This window comes from Rhineura floridana, chromosome 4, assembly GCF_030035675.1.
Source record: "Rhineura floridana isolate rRhiFlo1 chromosome 4, rRhiFlo1.hap2, whole genome shotgun sequence".
Classification (NCBI taxonomy): Eukaryota; Metazoa; Chordata; class Lepidosauria; order Squamata; family Rhineuridae; genus Rhineura; species Rhineura floridana.
Window position 1 is genome coordinate 42,812,448 of NC_084483.1, and position 14,663 is coordinate 42,827,110.

Here is a 14,663-nt window from a genome sequence, read left to right on the forward strand (position 1 = left end):
TAATTTCCTTTTAAGGTTAACCAAGTCCACTGGCCAAAACTACATACTGTGGCAGAAAATCCTGCAAATTAATTATAATTTGTGAGAATGAGTAATTTCTTCTGTCTATATTCAGTCTACTGCCAACCAATGTAATTGGGTAACCTCCACTTCCTAGTGATGAGAGACCAAATCTACTTTCTCCACACCAAACTGACTGACCTCAGTATAATCCTAGTTCAGCATTCTTTCCAACAGCAACCAGACAGATACCACTGGGTGCTCAAAAGTAGGATTTCTAATTTTCAAGTGTAGACAGAGAAAAATTGTTTTGCCATAATGTGTTAAGAGATGTCACTAGCATTCTCAGCTACAGCACCACCAGAACCACATTTAATCAAGCTGCAAATGTCTTATAAAGTGGTATCTTATTCCTGCTGAATATGTTGGGAAAGGAATTAAATGCATCGGGCAAAATCTAATGAATTACTATTATGCATTCCCATTGTAATGCATGGGAGTTTCCAGACTGTACAACAATGGACTGGGCCCATGCTTAGATGTAGCTCTTGGATTTTTATCAATTGATACATTTTTCAAGATAAGAGTTATTTCATGGGTTTTCCCCCCAAAAAAGGGATTCAGGCTGGGCGGAGAAGCAGCATTCCAATAAACAGGCTGTGGCTTCTCTTAAATTCCAGTCCTGCTTTCATTTTGCAGGGCAGTTTCAGAGCTGGCTGTCAGAGGAATGTTCATCTATTTCTTCCAGGGTTCATTTTGGCTATATTCCAGGAGTGGCCAACCTGGGGCACCCTGGCTGAATACTCCCCCACAACAATTTCTGGTGACGCCTGAAGGCCCCCCTACACACACACACAGTTTGGCTTTTTAAAAAAGTATTATTATTAAAATATTTTTGCCCAGCAGGCAACACCGTTGAGCCCCAGCACTACACTGGTGAGAACAGAGATATGAAGGCCTGGATAAAAAACAGAAAAATTGAACAAAACAAACATGTTTTCCCCAATTTTTTCTGAGTAGCCATTCTCCCTCTGGCGCGGCACCATTTTTACGGATGAAGGAAACAGAAAGAAGCACTCCTTCCTGTTTTTTCTCTAACAATGACACCACACCAGAGGGAGAATCTTTTGTAAAGATGAAGAGATGCTTCATTTTTGCTCCCCAGGGCAGTGCTGGGACAGCAGCAGACCCTCCGATCCCACTGCTGCTCTAGGGAGCAACAGGAATATTAAAGCAAACAATGAGCCAGCTGGTCTTATGCTTCAAGCCTATGCATTTTGGAGTAAACCCTATAACTCAGTGTTACTTCAGAGTAAACATGCACAGGACAAGCTGCACGTACAAGGGCTAAAGAGACAAGTGAATGCAGCCGTATGAACTATTCAGGAGTCATTAACCTGCCACATCTAAAACAGGAGAAAGGGACAGGACCACCAAAATGTGTTAGCATACACACTCCGCCATCAATGGGAAAAAGGGCTCCTACATCAGCCACCGCCACGCTCACGCAGAGGAAGAAGCTCTCTGCACAGACTGGATGCGGGTGTCTGTGTCCAATCCTGGCATGCAATGATGTGGGGGAACAGGAACTTAGAAAGCCGCCTAATACTGAGTCAGACTATTGGCCCATCCAGCTCAGTATTGTCTACACTGACTGGCAGCAGCTCTCCAGGATCCCAGACTGGGTATATTCCCAGCCCTAGCTGGAGATGCCAGCGATTGAACTTGGGACCTCCGGCATGCAAAGCAAATGCTCTCCCACTGAGCTATGGCCCTTCCTCAAAGGCATGTTCAATGAAGAAGAGAGGCTGCGCAGTGCAAACAGGAACTGAGCAGGAAGGCCAAACAATCTCTTGTGCATTGTAAGGGGATATTTACCAAGACTTCTTGTAGGTGCCATAGGAGGTAGTAACAAGCACACTGGTGCCCAGGGATGCCACGTTGGCAACCCCTGAACTATATCGTCTCAGACTGCAGTCTCAAGAATGTATACTTGGAAGCAAATTCCACCAAAATCAGTGACTTTGACCTTCCGTAAGAATGTGTGTAGATTAAGGAGAATAATAATTAAAGGCCGGACAATTATTATTTTAGAAAGCCATCTCATCACACTGTGGATCTCTATAAAACTTCCTATCAGAACATACTCCATATTAGCCCATAAGCTGCTAAATTCTTGTATGTTGCAGAAGATACTGGTATGTGATAGCAGTACTGAAGCTTGCTTGACCTTGTTGTCATGCTGTGTGAATCACGACTCTTGCTTAACTAACCCAATACTTCCCTGCAGTTGTAGATCAGTAATGGTGTGTGCCTGCCATTACTGATAACGTTTTCATGGAACACCTGAAAAGCTTCTGCCGAATAGCACAGTTCCTCAAATGAATTTGAAAACTAGGACAGCGTATAGCCTTCTTTTCTGTTCAGAGATTTTGCCTAGGGATTGGAATCCTTTCCTGAAGCAGGACAGTTCCACTTTCCTTACTGTTGTTAGTCTTTCCCCATTTCTCCTTCACATGTACTGTGCACCCTTTATTGTTAACAACACAACAGACTGATTCAGAGACATGTAACTCTTCAAGTATTAAATGGCTTATAGTTGGCTATGTAAAGAATATCCGCTACTCCTATTACAAACTGAAAGCAGAGGATAAGTGATATTTGACCAGTTTTATATTTTGAAACCAATGTAAAGGGAAGCCATGTGTGAAAGTGAGCACATACCCTATAATCTTTCACAGATGAAAAAGAAAAATGCTTCTGCAACCAGGGCTGTGGAGTCAGTACGCCAAACCTTCGACTCCGACTCCGACTCCTCTGTTTTCCCACTGTCCGACTCTGACTCCAACTCCTCTATTTTTCTACTGTCTGACTCCGACTCCACCCAAAATTGCTTCTTGTCAATCAAAATTTATTTAGAAGTCAGAGTCGGTACATTTCTACCGACTCCGACTCCACCCAAAATTGCTCCCGACTCCGACTCCATGACTCCAACTCCACAGCCCTGTCTGCAACCCCCATCCCATCTGCAAACCAAGAATCACAACCCAAGTCAAGCCACTGTATGCTGCATTCATTTTACTCTGTAGTAATCTATCTTGCATGGGATTCAGAAGTAGAGTGTGTTATAAATTGACCACAACAGTTTACTTTTAGAATGTTTAGTTTCAGTAGCAGTAATGTAGTGGCAAATGCTGAAGTACAGGGTCCCTTCATGAGAGTCAAGCCACACCCCATTACAGTCACGTTCCCTTTTCCATTTTCCCTCGTCTCCCTTGCTCTCCTTGTCGTCTTGCGAGTACACTCTTCATTACAACAGATGTCCCTACGAGCCAATCAGCATGAAAGAGAAGCTGTTTGTTAGCTACTGAGAGGAGTCTTCTCAGTGCTGACTCACCTTCTTTCACTCTGATTGGCTCCAATCAGCACAAAACGGCAAAGACTCTTTCATGCTGATTGGCTCATATATAGGCACCTGGCTGAGACCATGCTCCCCACAAAGTACCAGGTCTATCACCCCCGCGACCCTGGATGAGTACACCCACTCAGTAGACTTGGTTGTACTTGTTAAAGAGCAGTTGCAACTCAAACACACTGATCAACGTTTACCACCTGGATAGGTGACTATGAGGAAAATGACAGGAAGCAGATCGCTGATGGTTTGTGTCCAGGTGCAGAGAATGAGAGAGAACGGAATGCCGGAGAGACAGAGAGAATGTATGCACACTTGCACACATGTTGGATGCACTAAAATGAATCCTTTTCAAATTGCATAATTTTTTATTGGGTGGCTCCCCCACCTCAAATCGCTGTAAGGTCACATTTGTCTCCATTGACTGAACCATAAAAAGCATGGATCAGGTGCTTGCCAATACTGCTATGGAGTAAAAGCATAGATCTGAGCCATGGAATCCTTATGGATCCTCAGAATTTTTACAAGCCACCTCCATGTCCACAGCTGTGTCCTGTTATTTGTTGGTGGTTTTGTTATCCTATGTAAAAATCATGAAGAGGATCTGTTCCTTGGTACATTTTTGTATCTAAGGGAGGTGAAAATGGCTCCCTCCCCGCTGTCCTTCCGTCAGCAGGTGAAGAATTTTCTGTTCTGACAGACTTTTGGGAACTGACTGCAAGAGCTATTAAATAGGGTGATGTTTCTACTGATTTGTATTTTGTGGGGCTTTTTATCACTATGTTTTAAATGGTTTTAATTTTATAGTTAAACTACATTTTAATTATAACTTCTGTATGTTTTATTTATATGTTTTTTAACTATTTGTTTTAATTTTGTATGCCACCTTGAGTCCTAGTTCTGGGGAAAAGGTGGGATATAAATGAATAAAATAATAGCTTTTAATTTGATGGGGAATTCTTGGGAACCCCCTGTAAAACCATACAAATTCAAGAGGATCCATTTTAATTCTACTGCAACTGAGTTCTGCCCAGACCCAATGGAAAAGCAAACTTTGTTTATGTGTGTGAATGTTTATTTGGTGGTAGGGAGAAGAGAAGCAACTAGAGGGAATGGTGCCCAGGGCACTCTCCATGGGTCCAAAAGGGCTAGCAACCCCTAGGGGGCATACAAGGAGGTGGCCGTTTCAAGTCTTGTTCTGATCCTCAACAAGTACCATGACTTAACTGAAAAGAGGTGAGGAGAGAAGATATTTTTTAAGCAACTAAAACTTTAATTGCAAATCACAATGATTAATTAGGAAGTAGTGGGGAAGGGGGAATACTAAGCATTTCTATCTCACTGGCCTACCAAAGTGAGCAAAAGCTTTCCAAAGGCTTCTCTGCAGTCAGAAACAGTAATTCAGAACAGACCTCCAAGGATCTTTATTGGGGACAGTGCTTTTTCACTGGTTTGTAAATGATCTAAAGCTGTCTTCTGGTGCAACCTGGTGCCCTCCAGATATTTTGCACTACAAAACTCATCAGTCCCAAGCATCACATGGACACAAAATGCTGAGCTGGTTGAGGCTGATTGGAGACGAGTCCAAAATATCTAGAGGGTACCAGGTTGGGGAAGGCTGCTCTAGAGTTAGGGGTGAACAGTGAGGTGGCCAAGTTTTCTGAGGACACCAAATTATTCAGGGTGATAAAAGGGATCACAAGAAGCTCCAAAAAGGTTGACCCAAACTAGATGAAAGGGCATTAAAATGGCAAATGCAGTCCAGTCTAAGCAAGCATAAAGTAGTGCACACTAGTGCAATGTACTAACTTCACTTATACACTAATTGGGCCTGAACTGGCAGGATCTCATCAAGAAATAGATTTCTGGGTCAACCCAGCATGGGCCAGCTGTGAAAACAGCAAATCCCATGTTCGAGATCATTAGGAAAGTGATCAAAAATAAAACTACCAATATTACACCTTTCTACAAATCTATGGTGCATGTACAGTTCTGGTCACTCCCCCAAAAGTATATATAAGGCTGGAAAAGGTGCAGAAAGGAGCAACCAAAAGGATCAAGAGGCTGGAGCAACTCCCCTATGAGCAAATTACAAAGTTTGGGGCTTTTCCGTTTAGAAAAGAGGCAAGCAAGTGGAACATGAAAAAGGTATATAAAAGTATACATGTGGGAAAAGTGGACAGTGAAGTTTTTCTCCCCCATATTAGTACTTGCAATAATCCAATAAAGCTGAATGGGGGAAGACTTTGCCACTTCTCCGCACAGCACATACCACAATGGCCACCAACTTGGCCAGCTTTTAAAGGGAATTAAACAAACTGATAAGGCTACTCATCATAATAGCTATATTTATTCCTGCACTGCCAGAAATCACGAGTGGGGAGAGTGCTCTTGCACTCAGGTTCTGCTTGCGGGCATTCCATAGGCATCAGGTTAGCCACTATGAGAACAGGATGCTGGACCATATGAACCTTCAGTCTGATGCAGCAGGGCTTGTCTTATGCTCTCAGCAACATATTATCTCTCTCTACTGATGTATACTTGCCAGATAAACAGTTTCCTCCCTTTCGAACCTCGTCACTTGGGGGAAGGCGCCGCTAAACAAAACTCATCAGATAACGCTCGCCCTGTTCCCGTTACTAGTGCCACCGAGGAAGGTGGAGGACATCATCCAGGAATATTCCAAAATTATTAACAACAGCGTGGGAAATAGCGGTTTAAATAATGGATGTTATGTAATTAAAAAAGTAGCAGTCTCCCTCTACCACCATAGAGAGAGCAGCCATCGGCTACCCTTTTTAATCCATCAACTCCTGTTCCCCTTTCTTCCCCCCACCTTCCATCTCCACTCACCCAGACACACAAATAAAACGGATCTGACTTCACCGGCCGCCATCATCGCTTCAAAACAAAAAACAAAAAACAATAAAACACGAGCAAGAAGGATCAACCGACGAAGCGAAAGGAAGTTCAGCACCCCTCGCTCTCAAACTGTCGCGAAATTGCTTTCGTCGCTTTACGGCAGCAAAAGTCCGTCTATGTATAATGCCTGTCTAGAAAGGGTGTTTTATTTAGTTTTTAATATGAAGGGTAAGAAATAAAGTTGCACGAATGCAAAAAAAAAATTGCCGTTCAGGAGATGATGCTAACACATTTTTCTCCTCGCACATTTTTCTTTCGTGAATTCATCCCCTTTTTTAAAAGAAATCAGGCATATGGGTAACCGACTATTTCGCTACCAAGTGCACCTGCTCCAGGTGAACACCCACCTCTCCGAGGAGGGGGGGTGTCTTTAGAATGGAACGCAGTAATAATTTCTTGCTCGCTCACTCACTTCCAGCGGTGGGAGAGGCTTTTCCAGCGAGGGCTTTAGTGTGGGTGTATCTTAGCGTCCTGGAAGCAGTAAGTATACTGGTCTTAGTTAAGGTGTTGGACTACGACCTGGGAGACCAGGGTTCAAATCTCCACATAGCCATGAAGCTCACTGAGTGACCTTGGGCCAGTCACTGCCTCTCAGCCTCATGAAAACCCTATTCATAGGGTCGCCATAAGTCGGAATCGACTTGAAGGCAGTACATTTACATTTTTAATCTGAGGGGAAGGAATTTGGGGGTGAGAAAAAAATTGGAAATTTTGAAGAAGTGTATTAGGGTGTGTGTCAGGATGTCTTTCTCAAGCACTGCTTACCTAATTCTTTCAAGTCTAGTTCTCAATTCTATGTTTAGAAAAAGGGGCTTGCAAATCTTAAAAAAAATCTTAGTCTGAAACAACCCTACTGATTGATTAATAAACCTGACCTAGTAAGTGACTTTTAGAATTATGGACTTGTGGTCCAGTTCTCTGAGAGTTTGTTTATTTTATGTTTACTTTAGTTAGATTACTAAATGAAAATAGGTGCAAACCAGCCAAGAGTAGTTTTAATCCCCTGTTTTAGTTTTATTCTTATTAACATAATTTGTACTATGCTTCATAATTTTCTTGCTATTTTAATGATGATAAAATATGCTATGCTGTTTTCAATTGAACCCAAGGGAGCTTAAGCGTGCCTAACTTTGGTTGAATTATTCCCCAACATTTTATGTGATAGGAAACAGGAAACTAATAAGAAACAAATGGTTCCAATAGGCATGGCCATCTAATGAAACAGTACATTTGATGGACTGTCATAATAATAGCAGTTAGAGTTTAGATAGGGCATGTTTTCAGGAGTTCACATAGATTTCTAAAAATCTTTACAGCAGTTCTGTAAACTAGGCTGGTACAGTAGGGCCCCCGCTGCACATCGATTTGCTTTACAGCGATTTGCTAATGCAGCAGTCTCAATTAGACGCAATGAGACTAAAGCCCCACTCATACGGCGCTTGTTCCACTTTACAACGGTTTTTGCTTTACAGCAGGGGTCTGGAACGTAACCCACCGTATGAGTGGGGCCCTACTGTATAATTATCCCCAAATTACAGACGAGGAGCTAAACCTGAGAGAACAATGGCTTGCTGAAGGCTACCTGATGAGTCTGTGGCTAAAATGAGGCTTGAACTGAGGACTTCTTGGCACATGGCATTAACAATTAATGCCCCCATAATTCTTAACTGGAAAAATATTCAGAAGGTGACATGGAATTATTAGCATGTTTATCCTGATCTTCAGTTAAAACAGGTTCCCAGAGGGTCTTACAAATTTCAGTTAAAAGATAATCCCTGCTCCCAGACTCTCAAGCAGGCAGACTTTAGGAAGCTAGTGTAATTTATGCTGAGGTAAACTATGCTGCTGTAATTTACCCCTATTCCAAACTCTGTTCAGGAGCAGGGTTACTTTCAGGTGAAGTGGACTGAGCCTGGCAGAAGGAAGACAAACCTTTAAAAGCCTTTAAAATAGAGGATAACTTGCTTGCACCAACCTTTTTGCAGTGTAAGCTCTGCAGGGTTGCTAGGTCACATGGCCAAGCTGAACAGTGTTTAGGGTAGAGCTAAGTCTTTCCCTTCCCTGTGCAACTACAGCCCCTTTTGGGGGACTTATGCTGGCCTTGCTTGACTCAGCTGGCTTTGGCTGAACGGGTATGAAGTACTTACGTCAGTATATCTCCAGCAGACCCAGGATGAGGGACTTCAAGGGTGTAGTCCTGGCCTAGTCCAGGCTCAGTCAGAGATCTGCCTATTCCAAACCCTGTTCATCCCGGTGGATCTTGGGTTTGGATTGCTCCCTAAGAGACAGAACACGAAAGGAAGAAGGGAATGAATAATGTTCATTCCATTGTGTAAACTGAAATGCATGTATTCATATTGTAATGCAAATAAGTGGTGGTTGTATGTGTGTGTTTTAAATCTTGGCAACACTTGCATCAATTGTCCTGCCAAAGTATAAAGTGTATGGCAGCTGTTATGCAGCCTGCAAGGCTAAGAGAGCTACTCTGATATGACATTTGTCATGTTCTTGCTTGCTGAGTGTAGGATCGAGTGTAGGATCATAGATAACTTAATTTCTTGCTAAAATGCCTTGGATCTATTTACAGAAAATGTTCTCTTTGAGTTGGTATTATGCCAATCTCTGTTCTGAGGCCCTTGTTTCACTTCTCCTTCCTTCCCATTTGCTGCCAGCAGAGGAAAAATACTGCCTGGGCTTTTTAAATGGAAGCCAGCTGTTCTAAAAACTTAATGTGGTTTGGGTACCAATTTTGTTTCTGCCATGGCAATTCCCTGAGGGGTGGGTCTGGAGGACAGTGGTGGACTTGTGAAGTCCGGAGAGCCGGATGACACTAAATACCACCAGAAATCAGACTAAGATCCCCAAGTTCCTCATTGCCCCTGTAGATCAAGTCAGGTTTGCAGGTGAACAACCTGGTTTTTTTACTTGATGCTCATGTGATGTAGTTAGGAATACATTTTCTCTTTTGCTGCATCCCTTTCTGTCAGATGCAGGGCTTGTTATCACCATTCATGCTTTAGTAATCTGTTTGGATTACTGCTGCATGAGGCTGCCCTTGAAGATGGTTCAGAAGCTGCAGGGTGTAGAATTCTGTGGCTTCTTTTTTGTGGCGTAGGCTGCAAAGAGCATCTTATTATTATTCTTGCTTAACTGCAGTGACTGCCAATTTGCTCTTGGGCCCAATTCCTGGTGCTAGTTTTAAGCTTTGAGGCACAGCTTGGGAACCCGTGGACCTCCTGATGATGATGGACTATAACCGGCCTGGCCAATAGTCTAGGTCCTTTGTTACCTGTAAGCCCTTCTTCCACATGTTCTTCCTCAGCTGTTGTGGTTGATTGGGAAGGCTCTGCTTCTGTTCCATTCTTATGCTTCCAAGAGAGCTGTCTGGCTACTTCCATCCTGTTGTTTTCTATTAAAAGTTTTTATTGAATTTATTGTGTAGGTACAGTCACAGTGCAATTTTAATCCTGTTTCTTTCTGTGCCTATCTCTCTTCCCTGGGTCTACGATATGTAACAGAATTGCAAACTGCACCCATTAGAGTACACATAGATGACAAAAGCATTGCTAACGCAAACAAACGAAGCGAGAGAACGGGAAAAGGAGAAAATGAAAGAGGGAGAAGGTGGATGGTGAGCCAGCTGTTGTAATCCAAGCCTGGCCCTAGGATAAATAGCACCTTTGGCAAGGAATGCCTTCAGCAGTACACACCCACCCTTGTGGTCTGCATTGCAAGGCCACCCAGTTTATGGGGCCTGGTGCAGGTGTGATGTTGGGGGCCCTGCCGCTGCCCCATTCAAAGCTGGGTACAAAGCTGTGGGCCACATGCGAGGATTATTGCATGCATAGTCTACATGTAAGAATTCTTGCTGGCAGCTCCCCCCTTGCCTGGGGATCAAGCAGAATGATAGATGTGCTTCATTTTTTTTTCTTTCATGGGGATAAGGGAACAGGGATCAGGTTGTGCTTCTCCTGAGTACCTCCTCCAATTCCAAACCCGTTCTAGATAGATTCTTTCTGCTTCATAGGCTCAGTCTCACAAGTCTTCTGGTTCTGGCCTGCTGCTGGCCTTCACAGCTCATTCAGGAAGAATTCCTCCCTGAAGGCCTGCCCTAACACCACTCCTATGCCCTTCCCTGTGTTAACTGCCACAGAAGATTACTCTCCAGTGGCACCTTCCCTGGAAATCTTAGGTGGCGTTCACTCACTCCTTGAATTCTTTCCACAGTGCATCTGGAGTTATGTCTGTGACAAGAACAGACTACCTACTCTGCCACAGAATCATTCCTTTAGGCCCTCCCTGTTTGTTCTCTCCTTATAACAAACTCTGTGACTGGGGCTACTTGGCCTGAGGCAATCATAAGACTGCCTGAGCAATCTTCTCTGTTGCTGCCCAAACATAAAAAAATTTCCTTACCATGACTGGTGTAGACTCTTAAGTTGGGTTGCAGGCCTAGCTAATAAGCATGCCTCTCCCTTCCAGCCTCCCAAGGATACAGATTGTTGGACTACAGCCTGGGAAACCAGGGTTCGAATCCCCACACAGCCATGAAGGTCACTGGGTGACCTTGGGCCAGTCACTGCCTCTCAGCCTCAGAGGAAGGCAATGGTAAACCCCCTCTGAATACCGTTTACCATGAAAACCCTATTTAAAAATGAAATAAATAAATAAATAAAAGGGTCACCATAAGTCAGGATTGACTTGAAGGCAGGCTATTTCCATTTAAGCCTCAAATTAACTTCTATTCTGTTTCATACACAACTGTTTGAAGTAACATATTTACTTCATCAGTGGCTGGGGAGAAGTCCCATTATGTCACAATTACATTTTGAGATTCATTGTCATCTTACACTCTCAATATACCATTTCTTTTTATGAAAGCTTTAAACAAAATACCAAGAATTCTCTTGAGCAATGTGGCAGGGTCAGGGCAGAAGCCTTTGTGGGGACAAATTGCCCAGTTGTCTCCCTTCCCCCACGGCTCTCGTGCAGCTTTGCAGTGTTACCAAGTTGTATGCATTGTGCAGAGTTGCAAAACGTAGCAGTGTAACAGACCCTGCTCCTCCCATGCTTTGAAAAGGGCCCAAAGCAAGCTACCTCTTATTTCATCTCAAGTGTTAACTATGAATTGTTTTCCTCTGAGAAATTTTAATGTTTGATTGGTGCTGGTTTACAGATTGTTGTCCAGCTTCATTTGAGTATACTATTATTTTAAAAATAATCTTTATAAATAACTTTTAATTTAATAACTTGTAATGCTGTCCTGGCAACTGCGGAGGAGGCTGCTCTCTGAGACCCAATCCCAGTTTTGCTTTCCATAGGAAAACATTCACAGAGGGTTCAGGGCAGGGAATCACATCAATATAAGCAGAGGGGGAAAGACATGGTGGAGTGATGGTATTGCTTTGGCTGCAGCAGGAGGAACTAACCTCTGCCTCTCAAGGTATGGTTGGACTACAGCTCCTTTCACCATTGGCCATGCTGGCTGAGGTTGATGGTGAAATAGTATATGTTCTTTCTGTTGCCCTTGGAGGAGGGATTACCTCCATCTCTGTTGTTTGTCTTTGCACCTATTTGATTACTAAAATGTTTTGATTTTATGGCTACTTTCCAGTTTTGTATCTTGTTGTTTTGAGAGGCAAGATCAAGTAAGAACTAAGAAAACTGGAAGTACCAGCATGGTGTTATACAAACTGTTATTAAAGAAACATGATTGGGATGTTAGCAAACAACCTATTTGTTTGGACAGTTACAGTTTAGCGCCTTCACATCAGAAATGCATGAGTGCCAAGATTTCTAGAATTAAGCTTGGTAACGACCGAGCTTACAGAAAGTCTGATTTAAAAAAAAGTTGTTCACCTTGTGGAATCACTGTGCTTGCTTTGCTTTATAATATTCAATGGTGATTTGGAGGGTAGATATGAGCTAATTCCTTTAGCCAGGTTTTTCTCCCATTCAGTCAGCAGTTGCTAGGGGTCGGGGAGCACTAGTGATGTGTTGAAGGACAGAGCTCTACATGTGTAATAAGGTAGACTTCTGCCTTCAAGTGTGGTGAAGGACACTATCCAATCTCCATTGCTGAAGTAAGATGGAATTGGTGGGGGGGGGGGCATCTTGTTCTTTGCCCCAGGCAGCAAAATGTCTTGGGTTGGCCCTGCCTTCATTCTGATGTCGTCTTCTAGAAGGTAAAGGTGATTGAATTGTCTTAGACATCTTCAGCCTTGAAGTTGTTCCACTTGCATCTGAATACATAGGAAGATGCCTTGTACCAAGTCAGGCTGTTTGGGTCCTTCCTTCCTTCATTCCTTCATTCATTTATTGCATTTGTATACCGCCCCATAGCTGAAGCTCTCTGGGCGGTTTACAACAATTAAAAACATTAAAAACAAATATGCACATTTAAAAACACATTTTTAAAAAGCAATTTAAAAACACATGCTAAAATGCCTGGGAGAAGAGGAAAGTCTTGACCTGTTGCCAAAAAGATAACAGTGTTGGTGTCAGGCGCACCTCATCAGGGAGATCATTCCATAATTTGGGGGCCACCACTGAGCAGGCCCTCTCCCTTGTTTCCATCCTCCCAGCTTCCCTCCAAGTAGGCACCCGGAGGAGGGCCTTTGATGTTGAGCGTAGTGTACGGGTGGGTTCGTGTCGGGAGAGGCATTCCATCAGGAATTGTGGTCCCAAGCCGTGTAAGGCTTTATAGGTTAGAAATCATGCTCGGAAACATACAGGCAGCCAATGCAAGCGGGCCAGAATCGGTTTTATATGTTCAAACCGTCTGGTCCCTATTACCAATCTGTCTGCTGCATTTTGCACTAGCTGCAGTTTCCGAACCGTCTTCAAAGGCAGCCCCACGTAGAGCACATTGCAGTAATCTAACTTGGAGGTTACCAGAGCATGGACAGCTGAAGCCAGGTTATCCCTGTCCACATAGGGGCATAGCTGGGCCACCAACCGAAGTTGGTAGAAGGCACTCCGTGCCACCGAGGCTACCTGAGCCTCAAGTCACAGAGATGGTTCTAGGAGAAACCCCCAAGCTACAAACCTGCTCCTTCAGGGGGAGTGCAACACCATCCTTTTTGTTTGTATGCCGCCTTTCCACAAAAAATGTGCTCAAAGTGGTTCACAACAAAGTAAACAGCATTTACGAAAACAATTCATAATAACAAAAATAAAACAGCAGTAATAAAATGGTAACATAACCACAGGTATCACAGCAAACACAAAAACCCTTTCAACGCTCTAAGTATAACATTACATCTGTTAGCAGGCAACATTACACTTCTTGGCAACATAGCAAAAATAAAAGGAAATTAGACAATTTCAACTTTGCTCCTAGAAACACCCCACCCATGATGTTACTCACCATCAGGCTCAGCCTTGTCTACACTGGCTGGCAGTGGTTCCCCAGGGTTTCAGACAGGTGTCTTTTCCTCAGCCTTACCTGGAGGTGCTGGGGATTGAAGCTGGGACTTTCTGCATGCAAAGTAAATGCTTTATGACTAAGCTGGACCTATAATTGTAACTGTCCTCTGTTGCACAGATTTAGACAGGTGGCTGTTACAAAAAAAGAGTTGTGCTTCTGTGAAAGCCTGAATGACATGATTCTCTAGCATTGCTTTTTGTTTAATTCAGTTTTGCTCCCCAAAAATATTGCAGATATCTACTATCTGTGTCTCTGCAGCCTCGTAAAAAGGGGTAAATTCACACATAAATGATCATTCTCCTCTTCTGCTCAGCTGTTGTCATATTATTTTACTCTTTTAATATATTTTAGCTGTCATTCAGCAAGATTATCCTGCTTAGGAGGAGGATGGGAAGTTTAGTCTGTGTATGTTTAGAGGCTCATTTCAAGCAGTTTGAAATATAAAAGTTATTTGCCGTGAGATTCATAAAATCCTCCTGATAATGTTTTGTCATTAGGCTGCAATCCTTTACCTACTTACCTGGGAATAAGCCCCACTGAACTTAATAGGGTTTTTTTCTGAATAGAGAGAAGTAGGATTGTGCTGGTAATTAGGTTTCCTACAAATTTCCCTGAAAGAGATTCAGTGTTGTATTTTATTATAGCTTCTATACTGTTGGTGAATTTCATATCTAGGCTTAACATTTTGGGCACTCAGTGACTAGGCAAAGCTATTCTCAGAACAAAATTTAAAACAACGTTTAAAAACTGAATAAAATTGTGCCTTTTGTGTACCTTATGTTGTATCTTAAAATGGCATGTTTACTCAGTACTATGACTGTGATAGTACTGAGTAAACACAGTACTATGACTGAACTGAACCCATAATGTACAGTCAACTTTTGAACATACCATCTTGAT

The 14,663-nt window shown here is 42.9% G+C and overlaps 2 protein-coding genes across 5 annotated transcripts in view; one reads left to right on the top strand and one right to left on the bottom strand.

Moving 5' to 3' along the window:
* ACP1 (acid phosphatase 1) overlaps positions 1-6,541 on the bottom strand; it is a 35,808-nt gene extending 29,267 nt beyond the window's left edge. For 2 of the 3 annotated variants that reach the window (XM_061622876.1, XM_061622875.1), the window contains exon 1: positions 6,266-6,541. In XM_061622876.1, the coding sequence (XP_061478860.1) occupies positions 6,266-6,311 (46 nt within the window). In that variant the 5' untranslated portion in view covers positions 6,312-6,541. The remainder of the gene's footprint in view (positions 1-6,265) is intronic. The other variant, XM_061622874.1, reaches the window with a different exon arrangement.
* Positions 6,542-6,623: 82 nt separating this feature from the next.
* Positions 6,624-14,663, top strand: part of SH3YL1 (SH3 and SYLF domain containing 1) — a 36,563-nt gene continuing 28,523 nt past the window's right edge. The window contains exon 1 of one of the 2 annotated variants that reach the window (XM_061622870.1): positions 6,624-6,814. In XM_061622870.1, coding sequence (XP_061478854.1) covers position 6,814 — 1 coding nt within the window. In that variant the 5' untranslated portion in view covers positions 6,624-6,813. The remainder of the gene's footprint in view (positions 6,815-14,663) is intronic. The other variant, XM_061622869.1, reaches the window with a different exon arrangement.